Source organism: Macaca thibetana, chromosome 2, assembly GCF_024542745.1.
Source record: "Macaca thibetana thibetana isolate TM-01 chromosome 2, ASM2454274v1, whole genome shotgun sequence".
Taxonomy (NCBI): domain Eukaryota; kingdom Metazoa; phylum Chordata; class Mammalia; order Primates; family Cercopithecidae; genus Macaca; species Macaca thibetana.
This window is the reverse complement of record NC_065579.1, coordinates 19,846,355-19,872,689: the sequence shown is the minus strand read 5'-3', so window position 1 is coordinate 19,872,689 and position 26,335 is coordinate 19,846,355. Positions and strand designations below refer to the sequence as shown.

General features: G+C 35.2%; 1 protein-coding gene across 2 annotated transcripts; it reads right to left on the bottom strand.

Annotated features, from left to right (window-relative positions):
* Positions 1-263: 263 nt before the first annotated feature.
* Positions 264-23,670, bottom strand: AZI2 (5-azacytidine induced 2). 2 transcript variants are annotated; one of them, XM_050779500.1, is made up of 9 exons: positions 23,572-23,659; positions 19,148-19,232; positions 18,066-18,286; positions 16,206-16,328; positions 15,644-15,743; positions 14,440-14,588; positions 10,055-10,113; positions 4,510-4,628; positions 264-2,388 (listed from the first exon to the last, which is right to left on the bottom strand). In XM_050779500.1, the coding sequence occupies exons 3-9, from the start codon at positions 18,279-18,281 to the stop codon at positions 1,970-1,972; spliced, it is 1,185 nt and encodes a 394-aa protein (XP_050635457.1). In that variant the 5' UTR covers positions 18,282-18,286; positions 19,148-19,232; positions 23,572-23,659; the 3' UTR covers positions 264-1,969. The 2 variants fall into 2 exon arrangements, with proteins under 2 accessions (XP_050635457.1, XP_050635456.1); XM_050779499.1 differs by lacking the exon at positions 19,148-19,232 and having other exon boundaries at positions 23,572-23,670.
* Between the last annotated feature and the right edge of the window lie 2,665 nt (positions 23,671-26,335).

Genomic DNA, 26,335 nt, shown 5'->3' with positions numbered 1-26,335 from the left:
CTTGTAGCTGGGTAAAGAAAATTTGGTTAATCTTTCCTTACTAAAGAACCTTATACATCATATGTCTAGCACTTTAAACTGTCACAGTCACTGACTTTAGTACACCTGTTTGATAGCTATCATCACTGTACTGTTTAAATGGAAAATAATTTTCTCCACTCAAAAGCTGGTTTAACAAATGTCTATTATATGAATCATATTAACAACTAACAATTAGTACCAGACTTTGAGATATATAGGCAAGGACAGTATTTCACATCCACTTCAATTTCAAACAAAAATAATTTATTTTAATTAAACAATTTCTTGGTATTTTTCAAAACATTAATCAAGCAATTATTTCATAAGACTTTTTTTCTTTACAAAGGAAAATTTCCAATTTTGGTTTTAAAAAAGGTAAACCAGTAAGCTACATTAGAGATCAGATACAATATACAGCCTATGCAGCCACATGAGAAATAGTTTTTGCTGCTTTGTTATTACACAGGTAGTTGCTTCCTTCAGCTAAAGCCTGGAGTATTGTATTTGTTTTATGCATATTGGGTTTGGGTCTATTACTTGGCAGGAGATTGTACTCCCCTGAGTCAGTATGTTCATTGGTCAGAATAAATTCCAGCATCTGACACCAATTCCATTAATCACAGACAAGCTTGAATAAGTGTAAGATAATAGAAAGAAAAAATATCTGATGAATGGTGAACACTGTCTATGTATGTATGCTATTCAGTAATATAGTAGAAGAGATCTGAGATACTCTTTTGAGTTCAAGATATATGAAACTGTCTATCAAAAAGGATAAAGTCCTCCTACATGAAATACTTTAACTCAGGCAAAAGGTGTATGAACCAAGTAAATCTCCACCCTGAAAGAATTTAGATAAATTTCCATGTGAAGCCATCTTTGTTATTTCCTTCTTTATTTACAAGTAATTGGCCACTTAGAATAAGCGTGTGTGGACATTTCATGATTGACAGTATCAATACAGCCCAAACTCTGATTTCTATGATTAAAAATTCTAATTTAAAATTACTTTCTCAATAAATATATTACATTTCAACACAAAGTCTAACAATTTAGAAGCTGCTCTACACGAGCAGTTGTAGTCCCTTTGAAGAAAATTACTTTTTATCATTACACACATAATGTTTATATTATGGCCCACTGAAGGGGCAGATTAGACTGAAATCTGTGTGATGCTCTTTATACTACTAATTGAATGGTGTGCAGGGTTAACAATCATTTGTTTACACCTAACAGAGGTTTTTAACTATTTCACCTTTTTTTTTTTTTTTTCCCCCAATTAGGACTTAAGGAATGTACTGGGACAAAGTTGGCTTCAATGATCAGGTTGTTTCAAGTCTTAGAATTCAAACTTCCATTCTAAAATTTTATCAACAAAACACGGTGACTAAAAAAATCACTTTAAATCTTAAATATTGAAACACAATAGCATATAAAGATGGTATAACCTAAGATGCTTTTATTTCATTATATTTTCAATATCTTTATGCATTGCACCAACAGAAATGTAACCTGTTCACATTGCCATTTTTTCCATTATGCAATCTGAAGCAACATACATGGTTTCCTTTTATTTTCATGAACAGATATTTAGACATTTCACACTTTGTAAAACCACGTCTACAATCTCCAATTCCATTCTTCTGAGAGGCAAAATTTTACAATTATCGAAGGCAGAGTTCTCTTTTTAGAACACCTTAAGTTTACTTATTAATTAGTAGAGTAGTGTATTTCGGATTCTTAGAATATGGAGCTAGAGGGTGCTCTTTCATACTAGAAAACCAACTATGTTGGTTTTTGTAAATATTGTACAGTATGTTCAAATATAGTTACTGAAGAACTCTGCAAAATTTTAATCGAAATCCCCTTTCAGTTTGTTAAATAATTTCTTGGGAGGACCACTGAAAGAGGTAGTGTCCTCATGGTCAAATCGTGAATCTCTTCCAAATTAATTCTTATAAAGGCAGTTCTGATTATGCTGATCCAAGTAATGCAGTGGTGGAAGGTTGGGTAAAGGTAAAGTTTTACTTTTAGTTTCCCCAAATGCCGTCTCACTTGATTTAGGAGGACTTGGAAATACCCAGGAATTGTCTTCCAGAGAAAGAGAATTTCTGCCATAAGAACTGTGTTCCTGAAAGCATGTACCATCATTAGGAATGGATCTCTCATTGTCTGTCCATGACTGGAGGACTGCTTTCTCTGATAAAACCTTTGTATCTCCTGGTAAGGGGGAAGATGCGGCATGACAAAGAGCTTTGCCATTTGGTGAGAGAGGAGGATGTCTTGTGTATGTTGCAGTAAAATTCATCAAGTGCAGTTTTGTGCTGTCTCTTCCGAGGTCTTCACTGCATCCTACAGGGGCACAGGCTAAAAAGAAAACACAGACTAAATGTCAGATGACATTTGTGATCATAAAATTCGGTAACACTTCACTAATTTGACTGAATTCTAGAACTGGTGATGAAATTAACATTTCCAAGTTAGTGTGATCATTGAGGCACTGTGACTAGGAGATGACAGATGATCTGAGTTTTAATCCTGGATCAGCAATTTCCTGTGACTTTAGATATTTCTCTCTTAGCTGCTCCTGAGGTCTCTTTCCTTGTCTGCAGGATGGATATAGAATTCCTGTCCCAACTATGTCACAGAGCTTTTAAAAGAGGAAGAACTACGTATTTTTTAAAGTTGGAAACTAATACAGTTAAAATACATATAAAGATCCTGTTCTTGGCTCTTACTGTAGCTGGAGAAGGGTTGCAGACTGTTCACATGTCAGTGGGGACTGAGATAGTTCAATTAGCCAAAAAAAAAAGTTTTGTACAAATGCAATGGCCTAGAAAAAGACTGCTTAAAAGCTATTATTTCACCACAGCCAGCATGTTGGTAATACAGGTTTCTACTCTCCCTCCAGCTCCACCTACCAGTGTGGAAAGGTAAGTTTATCCTTAGCTCAAGAAGGATGGCCAAGAGTAACAAAGGCTTGACTTCATGCAATTTTAGAATAAACAGATTGAACGACATTATAAAATAAGCTCGTTGTTTTTCCTGGGAGGGTGGATAAGGATGGAGGAGAACTGGAAGTGAAGTGTTTGGCTTTGGAAAAAAGGTGATACAAAGGTCAGGAGAAAGGTTGTTCTAGTCTCATCTCTGTACTCCTCAAAGCAATGAGTTCTGTATAAGGAGTGGCGACCTTGAGCCTGCCACTGTCATAGGAAATGTGCTAAAAAACTTACGTTCCAAAGCACTGAAAAATACCTTATTAATCAGCTAGGAAGGAACACAAGGATAAGCCATGTCCAAGTATGAAAAGAGCATTGCTCCTTTACTATTCTTTGGTAGTTCTATTTATCATGTAAACAAAGCTACAATGAAAATCCAATGCAGAATTACTTTGTGAGTCCCTTTAAAGAGAGATCTTATTTGTACCATCAACCTTTGGTCTCAGATATAACTCTGGCCACTGGAAAACTCAAGGACAAAGTGAACCAAAAATTAAGCTAGACTTGCTAAAACACCATATTATTTTCCCTGATTTATATGTAACCAACTCTCTAAAAATGAAAAGGAGTTCTAAATTCAATTTTCCTTTCCAAAGTTTAACATTTTTCCTCACTAATAAACACTCCTGAGGACAAGTATTTATGACACAATCCCCTTGTGTCCTCTTAAGACAATGTGAAATATAAGTAAGTAATTTTAAACTAGACGGTGATTATTTTTTATAAAAAGTCCTACCTCATTTCTAAAAAGTAAATTTTAGGGCATTCAAATTTGTATCACACAACTTTTCAGAAATATACCTGTTATGTAATACTAGGTACAAATGTACTGATTTTTCTCTAAGGTATAAAAATAGCTTTGGCGAAAGTAGCTACTACTAGTTAACACAAAACTCAAAAAGTTCAATCAGTCAAGCAGTTAAATATGAAAGGCAAAGCAATGAAAATTGTTTGCTTGAAGGGCATAAGGGGAGAACACCTAGTCTTCGTTGTAATCAGCTATATCCTTTGTGGAAAGAAAAGCTTATAAGAAATGCAAAAACCCAAATAATGAATCAAAGTTTGTTTTTTTTTTTTTCAAAACAACCTAAAAAGCTAGGTCTCCAGTGTATTCTGTAGCACTGGAATGAAAATTTGCTTTTGGTGTCTTTTTTTTTTTTTTTTAAATATATGAAGTAGCTGTGGTAAAAGGTCAACTAGAGCAAACTTAACACCTCAGTCTTATACACATAAGCAACACTTGGCTGAGAAAAGCCACAAGGGGAAAAGAATACAGTACTGAAGAAAAAACACATCAGCAACACCTTTATGTGTGAAGTTGACCAGTATGAGACTGAAGCCAAAGCAGAGAATGGGTAGGCTGCGAACATACTATATATACTTTGGCTTATCAATCTCTCATTTGATGAGATTTTGATAAGATACGACAGCTAGTTGCTCTTCAGGCAGTTTGGCTGGAATCAGTGGTTTCCGGTAAACAGTGACTTGCCTTTCTTGATTGCAGTTGAGGTTTTCAGTTTTCTTAGTAGTTCAGCTTGTACTTGAGTCACCAGATGTAAATTAGACATTTCTCTCTTCAGTTCCCAGTATGCATGCTGCATATTATCACTGAAATAAATGTTTTTACAAAAAGTTAATACTCATCATTCTTTTTTATAGACAAAAGGGAATAACTTTAGAAATATGCAGATCAAATTTCTGCTCCAATTAGTTTTGAGATGATGTAAATTGAATAAACAATTGAAAGATATTTAACTAGGGCATTAATAAGTGAAAAGATCTTGAAAGAATAATACTGTCCATCTGATATGTAGCAATTAACTGTATGATATTAAACAGGGTATAATAAAAATAAATATAACAGATGAGAGCTTCTTGCAGAGTCTCAGAACTGAGATTTTATTTTAGGCTATAATGTGCAGCTATTAATTAGTAAGTAGTAAGAAATATGTTCTTTATTTGCAAATCTGATTAACAGTAAAGTTACACTCATTCAAATATGGATCAATTTGTATTTATCCTTTGATTGTTTTGGCACTGAATTGAAATGATATATCAACTGCTGAATATATATCCAAGTCCACATTAAAATAAAATTTAGGTTTCATGTATTACATTCTTTATGTCTGACTGGGCTGTCTCATAATGTTGGTTCTAAACCAATGTGACATGACAGCACAAGACATGAAGAGCCAGATGATTTCCTGGTAAGGAAAAAGAAGCTAGAGAGGGAGGATTATATGAAACAGAAATGGAAACTTCAAAAATGCCTCTCCTATTTTTATAATTAAAAGTATTTTACCTCAATTATCTAAGAAATTATAATTAGTGATTTTAAACCTAATTTTTATAGATTCTGTTTTCCATTAAACATTCATATTTGGATATTCATTATTATTTTTTTGCTGCTTAATTACCAACTAAATGAAATTAAAATCTTCAGCATATATTCTCATTTTGTTGTACAGGAATATCACAAAGTATTAAGTATAAGACTAAATAATCTTATAGCATTAAAAAATAATTATTACCCCTAAGAGATATTAGTGTAATTTTAGTAGTACAGAAATCAAACTAGACAAACATGTCACCTTATGCTTCAATTTTTGTGTTACCATAAACACTTAAACTTCAAAAGGACAACATTTTTGAAATCTAATATCTCAAATTACAGAAGTAATATAGTTTATATTTAATATATAATCTATAAAATATAATTATTTTGAATTATGTAAGGTGAAATACCTTTTTGTCAATAAACTTTACACTGCTTTTAAGAAAAATGTGCTTTAGTTTCTTGTAAACATCATTTGTTAAGTTGTAGTGTATTAGAAATCACAGGGCTTTTTGCAAGTTTTGAATAGGGGTCAAATAATTAGTTCACAAAATTAACCATGTCTACTTCACCAAAAAACATCTGAGATGTTTGCTACAATGAATGTTTCACACAGGAACCTGTCTTAAGTGTGAAGAGAGTTGTTGGTTTCTTGGTACAATTCTGGGCATTCTGTACGCTTTCCGAAGAGTCATTCACATTATATAGCAGTAAGTGTAAACATTGTACATGTGCTAATTCATTCAGTCATGGTATGAATAATACAGCTTAAAAATAGTTTATTATTGGCGTGAGACAGTAAATCAGAGCCCGTTTTAGAGAAAACAGCAAATACTGAAGACAGTCTGAGAGCTAAAATACACAGCTAGGCACAGAAAAGAAGAGAAACAATTCTAATAATGGTGTTTACAGTGCCTAATACAAACTTTTCAGTTCAATTTAGTGAAGACTGCTTAAAACTTAGGTTTAGTTAAAAACTAGGTCACTGAGTTTAATACACATGTAGTCTTCTTGTTTTTTGCTCTTAATGTAACCTGAATTTAAAACTACAGATAGGCAAATCTAAAATTATTACTAAGTATAGCTCACCCTCTTGTGGATAACAAAGTAACTGCAGTTAGTGTTTCCCAGTTTACAGTTAATATTAAAGTGCTATAATCTTCAAAGTGTGTAAAAAATTATTTTAAATTCTATCTACTTGAATAAAATGTTTAAACCATCATTTAAATGATACTAGAAAAGGCAAGTCGTCATCCCTAATTTTTAGCAGGCTTCCAATTAAACCTCTTATCTAGGTATTTCAAAGACAATATATAGATTGTGACCCTCCTATCCTCACCACAGTTCCTCAATTGGGAGTATAAACTTTAAAGTTTTGCTTTAAATGCCACCACAAGCAAAATGCTATTAATGTATACTGTTGTCTATAAAGAACTTATACAACTACTTAAAATATTGAAATGTAACACTGAAGCTTCTCAAATGAGAACTCTAAAAACAGATGAAGCACAAATAACAATGGCTGAGCACTAATATTAGGCACTTCACCACATTGTCACACCAACTTGGTAAAGTGGGTAACCTCATTTTACACACGACGAAATGGGTTGAGAAGTCTACTGCAGTCTGCCATGTTGCTGTTTAAAGCTTTTTTTCACTTACCAGGTCTGATGACTGATCACTGCCCTTTTAGAGTAACATTTTTCATATCATCATCAATTATCACACACCTACAATATGCTGATTGCCAACACAATCTTCTCAGTATAAGTTTTATACTTCTCAGTATAAAACTTCACATCTCTGACTTTTAAATGAAACCTGCTTGTCCACAACTGAAGGAGGGAGTACATGTCCTGCTTACAAAGTGTAACATCTAAAAGCCATTTTCTTAATTGACACTATATCTGGAACTCTTTAATACAGAAATAACTATTCCTTGTATAAGAGAAATCCACTTACTTGAGTTTCTGCTTCAGCCATACATATTTTTCTTTAGCATTTGAAAATTTACTGAACTATTACATCCTCCATCACCACAGTAGAATTAAACTATGGGATATTCTTAGCCAAGAGTTATAGACTTAAAAGTGTGTATTTTGAGAACTGTGGTTCCCCCCAAACAAGTGGCTTTCATTTTTTATTGCAAGGCACAGCAAGAATCATTTCACACTGCAACCCAAAGTTCTAAGAAACCATACTTACCCTTATTGTGTGTAATGCACTCTGCTATTGGTATGTTCTTTCTTATTCCGTATTTTTACAATGCTTATTATAGCTAATAAAATTTCATAGCACTAAGGAAACACAGAAGAGCTTGAAAAACACTTATCTTTTTTTTTTTTCTAAACCTGGAATTTACATTTTAGGAAGTCATCTGTAACACAGTTCCACAATATAAGTTTACAGATGATGAATAAAAGAAGTACAGTGACTCCATATCTAGATCTGGTTTAAAAACTAAAGCAATCAACCTAAAGCCAAAATCAAAACAGGAACTGGCAAGACACTGGTTAAATTTCTGATAGGGTTATTATTGTTAAACGATGTTTTATACAAGGAGTATCATACAAAAGGCCTCCAGTAATTAAAAGGTTCACTCTGTCTTACAAATCAGTATACTACCTCATTTGCCTGGCAATATGATGGAAGAAATACAAAAAAGGAGAGTTCCCAAAAAGCAAGCTATCCAAATAACTGAAAATTATTCCTTAAAAATATCTAAACCTTTAGTTAATGGTTTAATGGAAATATCCCTATGTACTTTCTCCAATATAGTAAACCAATCTGTCATCTAAATTGTTCCTCTTAAAAGTGGATGAAGTAACTTACAAAGATTAACAAAACACAAGAACATAAACTGGAAACAGGCGGAAATGATGAGGCGAAAAATACAAAACAAAATGCAGTGGAGAATGAGGCTAACATAAAAATGCATGATAAAAGTTTACCAACAGTAGGCCACAAATCTGGTTCTAAGTTTTCTAATATATAACCAGAAGAGAGAAACCTAATTGGTTTTGCAGTTCACATTGTCTACCTGATACAAATGCAAACCAATTTGCAAAAACACACAAGTGTATATGAGCACTGAGAGAGCCACTGGGACACGCTGTAATTACACAATTCTTTCCATACATCTGTTGACACGGATTTAACACAAAGTAACTTTTAAACTGAATTTAAGGCAATTCTTTCTAAAAACTCCTCTGAATTGATACTGAGCTTTAAAGAACTGCGAGATTACACTCTGGAGCCACAATTACAGCTCTGCAGCCTTGAAAACGGAATCGTCTCCTTGGGACTACAGCTTTCCCCAAATCCTGGCACAGAGAGATTTTAATATCTGTTAGTTATCTGATGCCTTCAAACAGGTATTTTTTGGGGGAGTCAGGTTTTCAAGAAATTCTTAGTGGATATGATCCAAATTATGTAATCTCCCATGAATGGAAGCAGAAATTCCATTCTATATCACATATTTCGAATGTACTATTTATATAGCCCCTGTATTTGATCTCTCTTGCTGATATTTATTCATTCTTTACTCCTTTCTAAGCTGATTAGAAGTGGCTTACAAAAAGGACAATACAGAAAAATAAGGGGAACCCTAGGCTGACAGGAGAAAAGAAGATAACTGACAAGATAATTTTCAGAAATAGTTTACATGGACACTATACTAGACACATTTTTCAAAAAAAAGAAAAAGTTTCCTTGCAGTAAACTTAGATAAAATTCGAAGGCATAATTGAAGTACTGTTCAAATGGCAGAGTTAAATAACTTCAACAGAGACTGTACTGCCAGCTCACAAGCCGAATAAAACAGTTACTGCCGGCACTTTATAGAAAAAGTCTGCCAACCCCTGATCTAGAAGAATGGCTGTATGTCATTTCCTCAGATTGTTTTTCCTAATTGATCATTTCTCTCAAGCAGGTTTTTGATAGAAATTGGCCTGACACAATTCACATTATTTACTTAGGTCAGTAAACTTTGGAAACCAAATGACAAAACAATGAAGTCAGATCACTATTTTTTATTGGATGGAGGGTAACAATGTAGAGAGGCTATCTTAACATAGTAGAAACAACAATTATTAGATAGTTTAAACCACAGAACTGAAGTTACTTAAGTAAAAATGATACGTATTTGAGGAAAAAGGGTTGAAAAAGTATATGGACTCTGATGGCTACTTCTATTCTTATGGGAAGAGGGAACAGTCCTCAAAATTCATGCTATCCCATGATTGCGCCACTGCACTCCAGGCGGCGCTACAGAGACTCTGTCTCAAAAAACAAACAACAAACAAAATAAATTTCATGCTATCCCAAAGACTAACAACGGCCAAGTAAGCTCTTAAGACAAAGGAATGTTATTGTATATAGATAATGAATAATTCTTCATGTACAAATTCAGTATTACAGAATACTTCCACAAAGCTAGTTCCCTAAAATCATACCTAAAATATTACTAAATGTTCAGAAAGTTTAAGGCATCCCATTTTTCTGCTACTTAAATTCAAAGCTGTTATTAACAATTAAATTTTATTTTATAAATATATTGTGATCAGAGGTTACATTCAGTATCCAAACAACATCCATTTTTTGTTTTTAGGGTTAAGTCATAAAAGAAATCTAAGGACCTACACAAAGTGACTTATGGAAGAGGACGATGTATTATTTTAATGCTGAAGAATGGTCATACCTTGAAATGCTTAGTTTTTGGAGATCTCTGCTCTTTAGATTGTCTTCCTGATATGGATCCTGTCAATTGTTTAAAAAAAAGGAAGTTTAAAAGTTGTAATTTTTACATTTTATTTAGTCTCAGCTCTTACATTACCAGAGACATGTTTCAGGTTTTACAGAATATATCTGTAAGTGCAAAGAATAAAATTGGATTTTAAACTCAATTTTAATGAAACACCTCCAATCTGTAACAAATATCTCTAAATCACTTCCAATAATTTAAAGTATGCTAATACTTTAATTTTCTTTAAAAGAATAAAATTGCTCTCATTTTGTAAAAGACCTTGTAATCTTACAAAATATATTTCTGAAGACACCAATCTGAAGTCTATATTCAAAAAAGTATTACACATTTATCACATTTCTGTTTACTTATGGTACAGGTGAATGAATTCTATGGGAAAATGGAAGTTTTTTGGTATTTTACTTTTTGTAGTACTACCAAAAACACACCAGAATTTTAACAGGTTACTGTTTTAAAATGTCAGCATACATTTCCTCCTTCCACATGGATTAAAAATGACCTGGCGAGGACATCATAAAGTCCCTATATGCTTTTAAATTTAGTTTATTTAGTTTGCAGATGTGACAGAAAGAACCTTCAGAAGATATTTTTAAATGGACTTAGTATGTTTGAGACAACTCTAACACACTTGTTTGCAATGCATTCTCATTTAACGATCTGTAACAAATAATGATTACCACAGGTATTAATTCTACTGGCAGATGTGGCCAGTATAAGCTCAGAATACCAATTTTAATTTTATTATTTCTTACTAATACAATCTAAATTATATAATTTGCAGTGAAACATTAAAAAGCAACACAAGGACTTCGCAAGTACTCTGAACTTGAGAGTAAAATGTGAAAAATACCTAATCTTACAGGAGTTAAAACATTTCTGGATCTCTGATTTTAATACTCTAACAGTTAAATTAAATCTTAGGGAGCCCATGGAGAGGGGAAACAGAACTTGCCCAGACCTGGCCCATAGGTCCGGGAGGTCTGACCATTAACAAGACATATATCCTTGGACCTTGTTTTTCCTGTTCCTTGCAGGAAATAATGGAATCTGATCAGATCACTTATAGTATCTTCATATCATCAATTAAAATCTTTTTAAAAAATTAGTATTTACTTACGCATACATGTTCATTGAAAATCTTCATTTTTAAAGCCAACAATATAAAAAATTTGACAGTTTGAGTGGGAAAATGTTTTTCCAACTACTATCTAACAATTCAGAAACTCTAATGTACATCAGCAGTAAGCTCATAGGGACTGTATCTAGTATTCAGACGCTTTTGTTGCTAATAATAGACTGCCTATGTCCTAAAGGTGATAATGCATCTGTTCCCCAACTAGTGCCATATGATGTGGGAGTTTCATATAAGGTGAAGCCCATGGCTACGAAATCTTGGGAAACAATGTTCAAGTTATATAGGTTTCTATACTACAGCAGAACCTTTAACATACGACAGCACACTGTGAATCTCTAACTGGGCTACTGCTATTAGGGATTTCAGACGTCTTCTAAACCAACTTGATTTTACTGATCCAGTATCTCTTTTACTTCTTTGGCCCTAGAGTCTGTATTTCTCACAGGATCAACTGTTCTGAATATAAATGGCTGGAATATTAGGGGACACAGAAAGTCTAAAAAGCCCATAGTGGAACTGCCCCTGTAACCTCACTAACATGACATACTAATGAACTGAATTCCCTCACTAAACACTTAAAAAAAAAAAAAAACCCCAAACAAAAAAAAACACTACTATATCCATGTAGGATGCTATTACATACTTCAGAAGGTTTTATAAAATGCTTCACTGAAAGTGTCATCTTAAAAAAAACAAAATTTGTTAATATGGCTAGAGTAATGTGAGCTAGAGTAATATGGCTAGAGTATTGTGAACATAAATTTCTCTCCTTGGCTTCCTCTCAGATTCGTGTATCCAAGAGGACTCTGGCCAGCAACATCATTGAAAGAAGATTTGCAAGTATGCATCAAGATTTCAACTCGGAACCCTTGATAAACTGTTATTTCCACTCTTCCTCTTCTTTGTTCATTTATTTTAGTTTGAGTAAGCCCTTTTTAACTTCACAGCCTCACCCTACCCCTAATAAATGCCTGTGAAGGTGGGGGCCATCTTATAAATATTGCCTTTTCAATATTCCTCTCTTAGCTCATCTTAACTATTAAAAGTTTCTTGTCTCTCAGACATAATTTAGTCATCATTTAAAGAAAGTGATTTCTTCTACCTCTAGAAGGCTGTTTCTGTGATTTGGTTACTTATGACAGATGAATTTAAACTAAAAGCAAATTTATTCCCTAGCACCATCTAGTGGAAAATAATAACTAAAATGCTAAGAATAGAAATTTCAATACATATAAATACCTAAAAATACTGACCTTCTGGATTACTCTAATCAAATTTTTTAAAAAAGCATTTATCTACTGAACATACTATATAATGGCCACTATGCTAACTAGCTGTGATTAATATACTAAGTCCTGTGAGCATGACAGTCATGTTTGATCAGGAGAATAAAACTGTGTCCCCTAATATTCTAGCCATTTATATTCAGAAACAGTTGATCCTGTGAGAAGTACAGACTCTAGGGCCAAAGAAGTAAAAGAGATACTAGATCAGTAAATAAAGTTGGTTTAGAAGACGTCTAAAGGCCCTAATAACTGCTTTACATACACTTAATTTAACCTTCATGAAAAAAGGTATTTAATGTCTACTTTACAGAAAACAACTTCCAAAAAGTAAAATGGTGTTCCTAATGTTACAGTTAATAAGCAACACCAAAATTCAGAGCTAAGTTTCCGATTCCATGGTACTGCTTCCTACACTACAACAAAATATCCATCACGTATAAAGGCTATCAAATTATTTCCTTTCAAACAGAATATAAATACTGACAATTATAATTCAGAACTTCAAGGTGCATATCCTTTCTTGTAGACCCATCTTTTGAAAAGAGGCTTCTCAGTGGTGACAGTAACTGATCTGTGGAACAAGGATGCTGAGTCTTTGAAGGAATTGTGGTGTGTGGCCACAAGCTCAAAGCTGGGAACAATCAACTTTATATGTCAAGTAGGAAAAAAAACCACTTTGGCTCTAGCGGGAGATGACAATAATTTTTGTAGTGTTTCCCTTTTATCAGGGATGGGGGTGCCAAAGTGAGTTCTCATTGCCCATTTCAGAGGAATTCATTTGGCCAAGGACTAGGCAGAGTGCTATATTATTCTCAATGTCTGGCTCATTCTTATCGAGTGGTCACCTCTCATAAAAACTACATTACAGAAGAAAGAAGTATCAGCTCCATCTAAGAACACTTGAGATTCAGGGCAGAATCTGGAAAGCAGTCAGGAAGTATGGGATGGAGTTCCCCTTTCAGGTGGCAGTATCCCAGAGGAACAAGAAATAAGAAACACAATTCCTCGATAGTGTTAGAATGCTTTGGTAGGCAAAATGATTGAGTGCAGAAACAATTATGTAACTGGTTATACCTTAGTTTGAGACACATGAATGCATAAAATGGCTATTTGCTCCAGACTACTAAGCTTTTCAATGTCTTGTAATAATTATTTAAAATCTGCATTTGGTGCACTGCTGTCACACTACTTTGCTACTTTATCATTTCTTCTTTTAATCTCAACACTGTCATGACGTCTGAAAACATAGATCCAAGCTTGTTAGAACCTCGTGTAAAATATTGGGCAAATAGACTCTTGGTAAGCACCTAAGAGGCAGCTTGTTTTAGTGGTTGACTTCAGGCGAAACACACTTCAGCAACTTGGCGGGTTTTTGTTATTGTTTCCAATTCTTAAATTCTCAGCTATTTGCTGGTAGTTAAAGATGCCCCAAAGTATTAGTCTTTTGAAAATAAGTAAGCTCTGTCATGTTTTCTTTGTTGGTCATGTTGTTTTGTTTAATTCTAAAACTTGAGTTGTCCCTTATGATATATAAATTAATGAAACTATTAAGTAAAATAATATAGGACTTAAAACCTGAGTACTCTTTAAACTTTACAGAGAAAAAAATAACTTAAGGAAATTGAAGGAAAGAGTCTGAAAGAACAGTTATAATAAACTAATAAGCTTACTAAAAATCAACCTTTTAAACAACAAAATTGTTTAATTTTGTGACAGACTAAAAGTATATGGCATGTCAAATTTTAGCAGAAATGCTTAAAGAGGTAGATAAACAAGAATTTTTTTATTCTCTAAGTAATTACAATTTATTTTAACGCTATGGTTTAATACATACTTATAAATCCTACATATGATGTACAAAGAACACTGAATTTCTCGATTTAGTAATTCTGTAATACCGTCTGTTTGGCTTTCTGTAGTTCTATTTTGAGATCGCTACATTCTTTTCTCATTAGTTCCAGCTCTTGTTCCAAGCCATGGATCTTCAGGTCACAGCTCAACTTTTCCACCTCCCAGTTTGATGAAGGTGTATTTAAATTCCTCATCACTACAAAAAGGATGGACAATGGAATTGTTATCTTTTCCTTCCACATTGATTGCAATTCTTAAAAATAGGTTACTCTGGTAAAATGTAGATAACAGAAAAACTATCATAAAACATATATGATCAATAGTTTTTTAAAAACAGTAATTATTAATACTTTCAAGTATCTATGCTAAGGAGAGTAAGAAATCTAGCAATCTTGTTTTAGAATTTCTAAAGACAACTACATTAAAATCAAGCATGTGCTAAAATTGCAGACAGATCAATATTCTACATAAGGTTAAAACAGTGACAAAAATAATAAACTGAATAAACTGAGGCTCAGCTAATCATTCCATCTAGTCCTCTCAGAGAATACGAAGTTTGACCAACAAGCTCAGAGTATGATGTCAAAACAATTTATCCTTAAACATTCCACTGCAGAAACTCAATACAACTGGATACTGCTTTATTCTTTAATTAGTAACTCAGTCTCTCTAGCTACAAAAAGCCCCAACTAGTTATGCTAAGAGACTGCATCTCAATCTCCTATCAAAAGGTCTCTCAGAGGCCCACTCTTAGCTTGTCTCATCAGAACGAATATTCACGGGAACAGGCTATATTCATCCATATGCCCCAGATCCAACTTTCCACCCCAACATTTCATCTGCACCTTTTAACAAGCTTCGGAAAGAAAAAGAAATTCTAACAACTCCACAGCAGCGTGTTTAACTGTGGGCAAGATGCTCAGTAAGAAAGAGAAGCCGGGACAACCAACGGGCTAGGTGATTTCACTTCTGCTGCTTGCTCCTGCGCTTCTACTCTCTTCCTCTTCTGCTTCATCACAACCTAGACCTGAATAAAAACCATCACACTTTCTCTAGGAAAAGTGCAATATATAGCTAAGGAAAAGTTAAAGGAAGTTGATATTATGTGAAGGTAGAACAGAGAAATTAACATAAACCTAAAAGGTAAAAAATAAGGTCTTAGCATATGGATACAGAAAACTGTTGATATTACAAATAAATGGAAAAATATGCTAATTCTGTTGGAATACTTAAAACAAGTAACTGGCATACCCTGCTGAGTTTCCACCTCTGTCCTCAGCTGGAGGAGTTCTACTTCTTTAGATTGTAGCTGCTCATTCAATACTTTCAAAGATTCAGAGTTGTCTTTATTCTAGTTAAGTAGGGAAAATGCCAAATTACATTCAATAAAATCTACACGATGGTATTATATTGCAATTTTCAGGTAGATATTGAAAAAAACACATTCTTGTCTTTAAAAGCAAGGTGAGAAAATGAACTCAGTTTCTCAGAAATCTCTTTTTTTCTTTTTCTAATTTAGGACATCATTATTCACTGGCTTAAAAAAAAAAAAAAAAGACTAAATCTACCACATCATAATTTTTCAAAGTAAGTCAGTGGTGTTAGACATATTTAAGTCCTAAACATCATTACATACTAAATATTTTACATAAAAATAAGTTAAAATATTACTAAAATTTCCATTTTGCCTTGAGCATATATACAAAATTTTAATTACTAAATGTGAATATTTAACTTACTTCTAATTTTAAACCTCTTGAAGGAGAAAATTCATTTCCAAAATACAGATGTCATTCTTTTCAAACCAACTTACCATTTTGTCCAGTTTGCTCTTCAAATTATCTCTATCAATGCAAACCTCTCGATATGCATGATAGGCCTTATTTACTTGTTCTCGTCCCACGGAACTTGTTTCTTCATCAAATCGAGCTATTAGCTAATGGTATGAAATTAAAAGAGAAAGCTTAAGAGAGTATTCTACAGATAAAAAATAAGTCAGTGTTCTGATGGCTCCATATCTTACTTGAATTGTTGTAATAAGGGGATAAAGCCTGGATTCATTAGGTGAGTATTTCATTTCCACACAATTAATCTTTACAAAGAAAGCAAAAATGTGCAGAATATTTTTTGAAGTTTTCTATGCTTTTACCTAATCAGTATTTTATAATTCATGGTATCTGTTTTATCACATTAAATCATAACTACAACAGAGTATAGATGTGATGCACAGTGCTTAGATGTTTTTCAAATTAAAAGTATCTAATTTTCAGGAGAAAAAGCAGCACCTTAGGGCATACTTGACTTTTTTTTTTTTTCCGAGACTGAGTTTCACTCTTGTTGCCCAGGCTGGAGTACAATGGGGCGATCTCAGCTCACTGCAACCTCTGCCTCCCAGGTTCAAGTGATTGTCCTGCCTCAGCTTCTGACGAGCTGGGATTATAGGCGCACCACCACGCCCTGCTAATTTTTGTATTTTTAGTAGAGATGGGGTTTCACCATGTTGGCCAGTCTGGTCTCGGACTCCTGACCTTAGGCAATACACCTGCCTTGGCCTCCCAAAGTGCTGGAATTACAGTTGTGAGCCACCGTGCCCAGCCAAGGCATACTTGACTTTTTAAGAAATAGATGTGCGTGTTAATTCATTAAATCCTTCATATTATAGAACAGGAATTAATAGGATTGTTGGTCATGAAGTACAGAAATATTTCCAATGTTAACTATACATAAAATCTCATTTTTCTACTAAACTTTAAAATAAAGCTACATGATCCAAAATGTTACCTTCTCTCACTGTATCCCAGTATGTTACAAATTTACATAATCAACATTAAACATAATTCATATCAATACAAAGAAATTATAATTATTTTACAACCGACTCCTTTCCTCTTACTTCCTACCAAAAATGAATCAAACTCTACCAAGCTCCATCTTCAAGTTTTTTTTATATAGGATAATTCATTTCCTTGGATAATTAATTTCCATTATACAGGACAATGCATTCTTTACCCTTTGTGGTAGCTGCTCTTTGTAGGATAAAAATGCTCTGACCTGAGCTGAAAAAATATAAACTAAGCTAAGTTAAAACTTTATATAAAGCCAAGTAGATTGGTGCTTTATGTTGAATCAGCTACCTTACTTATATATTCTATAACAGGTGTGTCACAATTGTACATGGAAAGGTAAACAGAAAACATCAGTTTATCAGTTAAAAGCATTATTCCTATTACATGTGTTAAACAAGAGAAAGAATGTTGAAGTGAATATTTCAGCCCTGGTAAATACATTATTAAACCTATTGGACAATGTTAGAGAAGCTTCCTCCTTTGATACTTAACATCTTTTGTCAGTGTATCTTTTTTTTTTTTTTTTTTTGCCCAGATTTGAAAATTCTGAATAAAATACATACAGCTATGAAGGTAAGAAAACCTGAAAATGAAATAAAAATATTTGGAATATAATTCCAAGTTATTAAATCCTCTCCTACAGATACAGGTACAAGTACAAGGTACGTGAAATACAGGATAAGTATAATGCCCAGAGTTTTCAGATTAGCAGTGAGTTATTCTTGGAAATTTAGTACAATCATGGAAGACAGCACAAAAAGTATTCAAAATTTCAAATATTTTGAATTATTCCTTATGTCACAAACACAATGAAGGTAAAAGATTACCTTTTCTTCCAAAAATCTTATTCTCTTCTTTAACAAAGAGTTCTCTTTCTCTGAATCCTTAAGTCGTTTTTTGATGTCTTCATATGCAGTGACAAGAGCAAAATGGGAAGCAACAGATTCATCTCCTGAATATATTGAAACTGGAGTCACTGTATCTCTCTTATGGGCTTTTTCATGATTCAGAATACAGATATCATCTTCTACCAGTGCATCCATGACAGCTGTTTAAAAGAAAAAAAATATGAATGACAAATGTCTCACAAATAAGTGAAAAGGAAAAAAAGTTATAGTTAGAATAATGTAAATACTAGGACAATGTTTAAAAACCAGACTGCCTGGGTTATATTCTAAACTCTACCATTTAGTGTCTGACTTTGGGCAAGTTGCTTAACCTCTATGCTTCAGTTTCCTTATTTATAAAGTACAAGGAATAATAGCAAATACCCCATAGAATCTTAAGAATATTAAATGATATCTATAAACCACTTAAAACTATAATTGTTAATATGTTCTATAAAAATCTGAAATATCAGCTTCATTAAAACAATCAAAATTTCTTAAAATACTTCATCCCCAAATATTCCTTCTCCTAACATTTCCACTTAGATCTATTAGTAGCAAGTTTTATAGCTTCTCAATTTATAACTTCTCAAAAATTCTGAGTATAATTCATTACAACATATTAATATTATAGAAGTCTTAAAGCATACTCTATCTTTCCATACCAGTAATTGGTTATGTTTGTTGTATATTTAGAAGACAAATTAATCAACACTTGAGTGTCCAATATGTCCCACTATCATATACTACATTATTTTATCTCTTTCAATTATCTGAACAATTCTATGAAATAGGTATCATCTATATTTTATAGGTAGGTTTTAGAAAGTTGGATTAGCCCCGTTAAATCTAGAAGAATGTTAAGCTCTGTGAGGGGAGAGGCTATGTCTGTTTTGCCCATCATTGTGTCCCCATCTCATCACTGTGTAAAAATTGCTCAATAAATACTGATTACTGAATGAAGAGTGGGTACAGTAGGATTCAAATCAAACTCTGACTTCAAAACCTACGAGGCTAGTTACCTTCATTGTTTAACGAAAAACTGACTTGCTCTGAACATCTACGTTTGCTGTTAGGTTCAGCATTACTTCTCTGAGAGTTATGTTCCTGAAAAACATGATGGAAGGAGAAATTGTGGCTAAAACCTTTTAAGACCTCCTGGGAAAAACAGAATAAGAGGCACTTTAGATCATGCAAAAGAACCCAAAAAGTCCTTTTAAATATTTTTTAGTTTAAAATAAAAAACTAAATATAACATTCTAAAGAAAGATTATCAATTGAATTTCATGTATCTTAGGTCAGTAATTATTACTAGAAAGTGAGTTTTTAACTATCCCTTGTTTGAAATAAAACTTGGTTACTTACTAACATCAGTCACTGTTCAAGAACATTATAGATGAAGAAACTGAGGTAGGAGGAATTTAAGTATTTTTTCCAAAGTAACATAGTAAGTGGAGAGTTGAGATGTAAACATAGACAATTTAACTACAGCCTTGTTTCCAACCCGTTTCACTACGCCTGCTTTCTTCCAAAATGTCTAATCTCCCTTCTCGTATCAACTAATGCCTATAACATTTCTTTTGCCTTATTTCAGACCCCATGAATACCAACAAAAGGTTTTGTGTTTTTCTGGGTCTGGTCTTATATCATTGTATTTTTGCTTTTCTAATTGTACAACTAAAAACTTCCAATTGTCAACTAAAGCAACAGTTGGGAGCACCTAAGCAATTTGCATCTAGGAAAAAGCAAGGCAGGTTAAAATCAATGTGTACGCTACAAGTCTTGAGTAGGTAAAACCTGCCATCTAGTCAATCTTCACTAACATCAATTTAACATTTTCTAACCACACAGGACAATTCCCACTCTTAAGGTACAATCTTTCCCAGTTTTTCAATAAAGTCCAAGAACAAGAATATACTATGCTACCTACAGTATACCAAAAAAGTGGCAGATTCTCAGAACCATAATTAACTCATGCTGCTTCTGATGCAAGCTGTATTTGCTCCCAATGATGAAAAGTTTAAGCTTTCTTCCTCTAAAGGAGTTTACTTTTCAGTCTCCAGATTTAATGATATTCCAAAATAAGAGAAAACATATTCCTGTCATGCTCTTGCTAGCTGAAACTCCCGTTATTTCCTTTCAAAAGAAAAGTACAGGTTTTTCTCATATTGCAAACTGAAAGTATGCATATATATCTTCATATAAGAAAGACTCTTACACACACACACACTCTCCCCTTAAAAGGAGAGCAAGTTAAATAAGCATTAGATGGCTAGGTAAGTGGTAGAATGCAGTTTGGTTTAAGGAGAGGTAAAATTGTGTCCATAGATGTTTGACTTAAATAATTTAATACTCAACCCAATGGGCAGAATTTATTCGATGTGGATTTTTTCTAAAGACAGCTGAAAACAAGAAATAACATAAACTGCTCTACAAAGTCAAAAACAGATATCCTGCAGTTTGTGTATTTTAAAGATTAGGGCTCATGCACCTCTGTTTTACAGAAAGTTCTAACTAGCTCAGCTGTGATTTACTTGTTCATTTTTATCATGAAACAATCATTTACACAGCAAGGAAAACCCAGAGTGAGAGGCAGAGTTGTGCAGAAAAATAATTATTATACCATAAAGGTAGGTAATAAATTTGAAACAACAGAACGCTATGGGGGTCTGAGGGAACGGGGAGAAAAAGTGGTTTTCAAAGAAGATGCCACAAAAGAGCAAATGTCTCTTAAGACTGTATTCTTACGTGAAGAAAATGGTTATTTTCATTGTACTGTACTTACTGTACTTACACCTTCACAGCTTGCTAACTTCCAGTCACATGCATTTTTCTACCACTTAGCTAAGTACTGTTATGAACAAAGTCTTAGAAAAGTTAAATACCTTACCTATAGCTACACAGCTAATCAGTGACTACGGTGAGACGTGAACCCAAATAAGCTGTCTTCTAAGTCTATGGTCTTAATACAACATTTGGAGAGGCAATACAAAAGGGATTCTGCTTATCCTAAGAAGAATATGGACAAGGCATAACTATGTCATAAAGAACACTTGCCCAGGATTCAGAAACACAGACTCTAGTCTAGGATTTGCCACCCTGATTATAGTTTAGTTCGCTTTACCTCTCTAGATCGAAATTTTCCCACCTATCTAGAATGATAGGGTTAGACTACATCACTAAGATGCCACCTTACTAAACTGTGAAGGCAAAAGTTTAATACAAATACAGAATGGCAACCTAAACAGAGAGAAGGGAATTCACATTTATGCCAGGAGCTGCATAAAACGTATGGTACACACATTATCTCAAGTCCACACCAAACTTGGCAAGGAAGGTATTAGCACCATGATAAATGAGGAAACTGAGGCTCAAAGAGGTGAGATAAATTGCCTATATTCACACCAGCAGTATGTGACAAAACTGAAGCTTGAATCGAGGCCTATATGGTAGGCTCTTTATTCAATATTGCCTCCTGAAGTAAATCATATTTAGAATTTTCATCACCTTTCTACCTCTGAAAAGCTAGGATATTCCCGAACCCATTTTGTACAATCAGTCAAAATACTATGGAGCAAGGATTAAGTCTTATGAAGACGAACAGACCAATGCTTATTCCCCTTCCTCTATTTGTAATGAAATAGGGGCGGAAATAGCCTAACTAGTTTATGAAGACGGGTCACCGAGTACCTCTTTTCAAGACATCATCTCTTATGTGCGTACATTCGCAATAAAATGACCTGTAATTCAATAAATGTCCAAAAATGTACTCAGCATTATATACAACATGAAGAAAAACTTCAGTTCCATTTTTATGACTGAGTTATCCAACAAACCGTGTTAGTCCAGAAATCAGTTTGTATTGCACTGAATCATAAGACTCTTCCACAGTTAGCATAGGTATGAAGAGCAGTCTACTTCTTTTCATTCCTTTCATACAGTAATACCTCTAATGCAATTCAATGTTACTGGTGTTACTGATAATTATTTTCTAACAGTACAGGACAACTATACTTGCACTCTGAATATAAGTGCCATAAAAAAGAAAAAAGTTAGATTGGTCCTGTTACTTCACGGATTATAAAAAACTTCATCATTTTACTTAATAAACATGACAGGGTTCTGCATTGGTAATTAACAGTAGCCAAGTGTTTATGGTACACCAAGCAGTATGCTTCATCTTCTGGAGAAACTATCTCATTTGTTCTTCATAAGCATTCAGTAAATCTATGTAATACCTCCGAGGTTGTAAATAATCTCCTCAGATTACAGGTGGAGAAATTGAAACATGAAAACATTAGAAAGTAGAGGAGCCAGAAATGAAAATCAGGCAGCTGACTCCAGAGCCACCATAACTCTTAGAAACTATGCTTTGGTGACTTAGAGTATGTATTACCCCTATTTCAGAGATAAGGAAAATGAGGAAGTTTAGCCTTTCCCCATTGTCAAGTAAGTGGAAAAATCAGCATTCAGATACTGGTGGTCTGACCTAATCCAGTGTCATTTCCCATTGTGTTATGCTGTCTCTTTAATATTAAAACCTTCTATTTGCGTAAGACGTCTCGCTTACAAACAGTATCACATTAAAATTTTGTAAATATCCTGTAAATGATGCACTGTTCTCTATTTACAGATGATGGAATGATCACAAGATTGGGCAATTAGATATGGCGTTTTTAGAGAAATGAAATTGTGCCTTGAGATCTTGCTCAATCCAATTTGAAATTCCAATCTAAAAACCAAAATGCCTTCTATACTTAAGGAGCAAGGGTTAATTTCAATCCTGGTACGTTTGTCTTTGATTACCTTAGCAAATTTCCATTACGTCTTGGAGCAACTGAGGTTTGATTGGTATTAAGAGTTCCCCTGGGGATTTTATCTCGCTTTCGAGTATTGGGGTTTCTTGTGTGTAGAGGGTGTTAGCTTACCTCGCACGTAGTAGTAATTACTCAACAAACAGCCGAAGGCTGGAATGAATACCGTACACAGGTTAGACATTGGAGAAACGACGAATACCTGTTAGCCCTCGATCAAGTGCAGGACGTCGATATTCACTACTCAGATGCCCCAGGGAGTGCCGTCCTAGCCAACGTCCCCCTTTTCTTTCCGATGATTTGTATCGGAAAGCAGCATTTGGCAGTCCCAACGAATGAAAAAAACCCTCAAGGCGCCCCAGTAAGAAAAGGAGGAATTAGAGAAGTGAATGACCAAGAAGGGCCTGGACAGCTGGGGGTGAGGGTGACAGGGGAAGGGGTGTGGACAGCTGGGTGTGGGGGTGACTGGGGAAAGGGATGCCCAGGAGTGGGCCGCTCCCTAGTCAAAGGAGGGGGCGCGGGAGGGAGTAAGAGAAAAATGACGTGTCTCTTCGGACCAGCAACAGCAACGGAGGTTGGCCGCAGCATTGCCCGCATCCCTAACCTCCACCCGGCCCTGGCGAGTCACTCACCCAGAAGCCAGGCTACGTAGGGCCGCCCCCAAGGCCGCCGAGTTTCGATTCCTTAGTGTTTGGAAACGGACCGAAAACAAACCGGGTCGCCAGGGGTCACCACGGGCTTCCGGTTTCTTCGAAGACACCGCCGCTTCCACAGCGAAGGGAGTTGCACCGGGTGCGCCGCGGAGGGAGTCCCATTTCTTCTGACTCGGCAGGAGCCCTGGATGTTCTGGAAGGAGGGACAAGCCGAGGCTGGAGGGGCTGGGCCGACGCGGAGAAGGCCCGTTACCCAGCAATACGCGCGCGAGACCCAGGCCCGCCGTCGGGACCAGCACGGGCCGGTGGGAGAGGAAGCACTGCGGGAAAGGACTCGAAGTGTGGCTCAGCTCTCAGCCGGAAAAGGGGCCGCCGCCGTCCACGGGCTCGGCGCCAGGGCCGCGCGAGGAAACCGGAAGTCAGGCCCGAGAGAGCTGGGAGGGCGTAGGGAAGCCAGGTTCGGTCGTGGGGGGGTGGGGAAGTGCAGGAGTGGCGCGCAGTGTACTACATGTCCCGTGAGCCTCCGCAGCGGAACGGGGCGTGGCCGCGCGACGCCAGGAGGCGGAGGCGGAGGCGGAGGCGGAGTGGAGTTAGGTAAGAGCGTTGGAGGCCGAGTGGAGTTAGGTAAGAGCGTTAGCAGCCGCCTTACCAGTTGGGCCAGGGGCCCCTTTCAGGGGTGCCCTCTAGTGCGTCTTTTTCACACAGCGGCCTTTTGGGGGTCCCCGGGCCGTGTGGTGCGTGCTGGCTCGGCTGAGTAGCGCCCTTACAGGTTTAGGAGCTGACGTGGCTGGAAACTGGGTAGTCTGTTAGAAGCAGTTTACCCCTCTGTAGCCTCTGTTTTCTAAGCTCGTTGCAAGCCCTCAGGCGATCACTTGAGGCACAAACTCGACGAATTGCGTAGGGGTCTGTAGTTATTCACAAACGACACCGCGGCTTCCAGCACATTGCTCAGTTTATGAAATGAGAGGGAGAAGATGCCAAAGTATTGGAGTTGTGCCCGGCTTCCCTGGAGTTGCCACCACCTTGCTTATTTCTAGATGGTAGACAGTCCCTAGCTGTGGAATCACGAGTAGTTGAATTAATTACAATCATGGAAGGTCGCAGCCAGATGGAACCCCTGTCGCTCTAAGGTATTATTGGTTAAATAAACAAATAAACAAAGACCAATAATTATAGGAAATTTAACTTCACTAACCGCCAATTAGCAATACGGACATTCCTCACCACCCCCTTAAAGTAATATTTTGTCATCTGCCGGCTTAACTATCAGCCCAACTGTCAGCCCAATAGGATGGATTTCAGTCAAGGGTTTACATGAAAATTCGTTTTTTTTTAAATTGTTGTTGAGCCTCTCTTTTTTGGTTTAGATTTAAGTGAAAATTTATAGTTGTTAGGAACAAAGACCACAAGTTGAAGTTTTATGATATTTTCAAAAATACTTAGAAATGTGTATTAATGTTATCGTTGAGAAAGGAAACGATTTGCTTCAATTTACTGGGCTGGAGAATGGAAGAGAGCAGTGTTTTTAATATTTTGAGCAAGTATCAGTCCTTAATTTTTTTTGATTACTTCCGTGATGCATTTTGAGAATTTTCAATTTAAAACAACAATTAGGTGGTGTGTTTTTACAGGTAGAGTTTTGAAGAATGCTAGCAAAATTGGTTGAGGCATCACAAGTCATCAGACGTATAGTGGTAATCTGGTTTTTAATTTGAAGGTGTAGAAATATTTTTGAATCTTCGTTCACAATATAAGATAATTTAAGAATTGTTGAAAAGGCAGGGGAAATCATTTTTATCTTTTCTTTCTGGGTAAGTAAAGAGAAAATGTTGTCATAAATCCGTATTTTGAGGTTTATCTGTTGAGGGAGTCAATTTTTGTTTCCTAGTGCACACTACACAGTGGGTTTATTAACAAACATATAATGGGTTTGTTAACAAATGTATTTGCTTAACCAGGATATATAAACTTTATTATTTCAGTCAAAAATCAAAACATCTTGATTTTTCTTTTTGGGTTGTGGAACCCGTGCTAGATTATGACCAAATATAATCCATATAGTCATTGGATTTAGCTGCAAATGGTCACTTTCTACCCTGTATCTGCTCCAATTAACTTTAACAAATAAAATAAATTATTAGAGAAAACTTGTTACACAGTTCAGATATAATCGTGTATTAAAGGTTTATTATCAGGGAAAGGCCTCTAATAATTAAAAGATACAGTCTTGATAAGGACATTTTATAGGAAAAGAGAATGGTTAGATAATTGTTAAGCTCCAAGAAAGAAAAGAATTTAAGGGTCCTAAATGATAATCTTGACTGATAGCCAACTAGTTCAGTGAGTGGTTGGTTTTCAGAGCATCTTGATTCCATTGAAATGTATTGGAACTTTGGTTAGGGATTTTTTTCAGAAATTTTCCTATTTTCCCAAGAGGGAGTTGTGAATTACATCATCTAAACAGCTGTCTCCAAGGCCAAGTTTGGGACAGTTTCTTTTCTTTTAAACCATTACATTTTTTTGTAGATACAAACTCAAATCTGAATATTTCAAAACAAGTCACTGCTTTAAAAAGATATGTATTTTTTTCAGAATGGCTGTTTTGGACTGAACACTCTTGACACCAGGCACTTTAAAAATTGTCCTGTCTACATGTTGTCGCTCATTAAAAAAAAAAAAAAAAAAGAAAGAAGGATAAGCTCCTTCTCCACTTTTTTCCACCCCCCCCACCAACTCCAAGATC

Bases quoted from the DNA above. Each gene is read 5' to 3' on its own strand.
- AZI2 (XM_050779499.1), bottom strand. From the start codon at position 18,281: ATGGATGCACTGGTAGAAGATGATATCTGTATTCTGAATCATGAAAAA. The intron at 14,589-15,643 runs GTATGCCAGTTA...TCCTTTTTGTAG, and splicing joins AGAGGTGGAAACTCAGCAGG to TGATGAGGAATTTAAATACA. The intron at 10,114-14,439 runs GTATTACAGAAT...AACAATTGACAG, and splicing joins TACAGAAAGCCAAACAGACG to GATCCATATCAGGAAGACAA.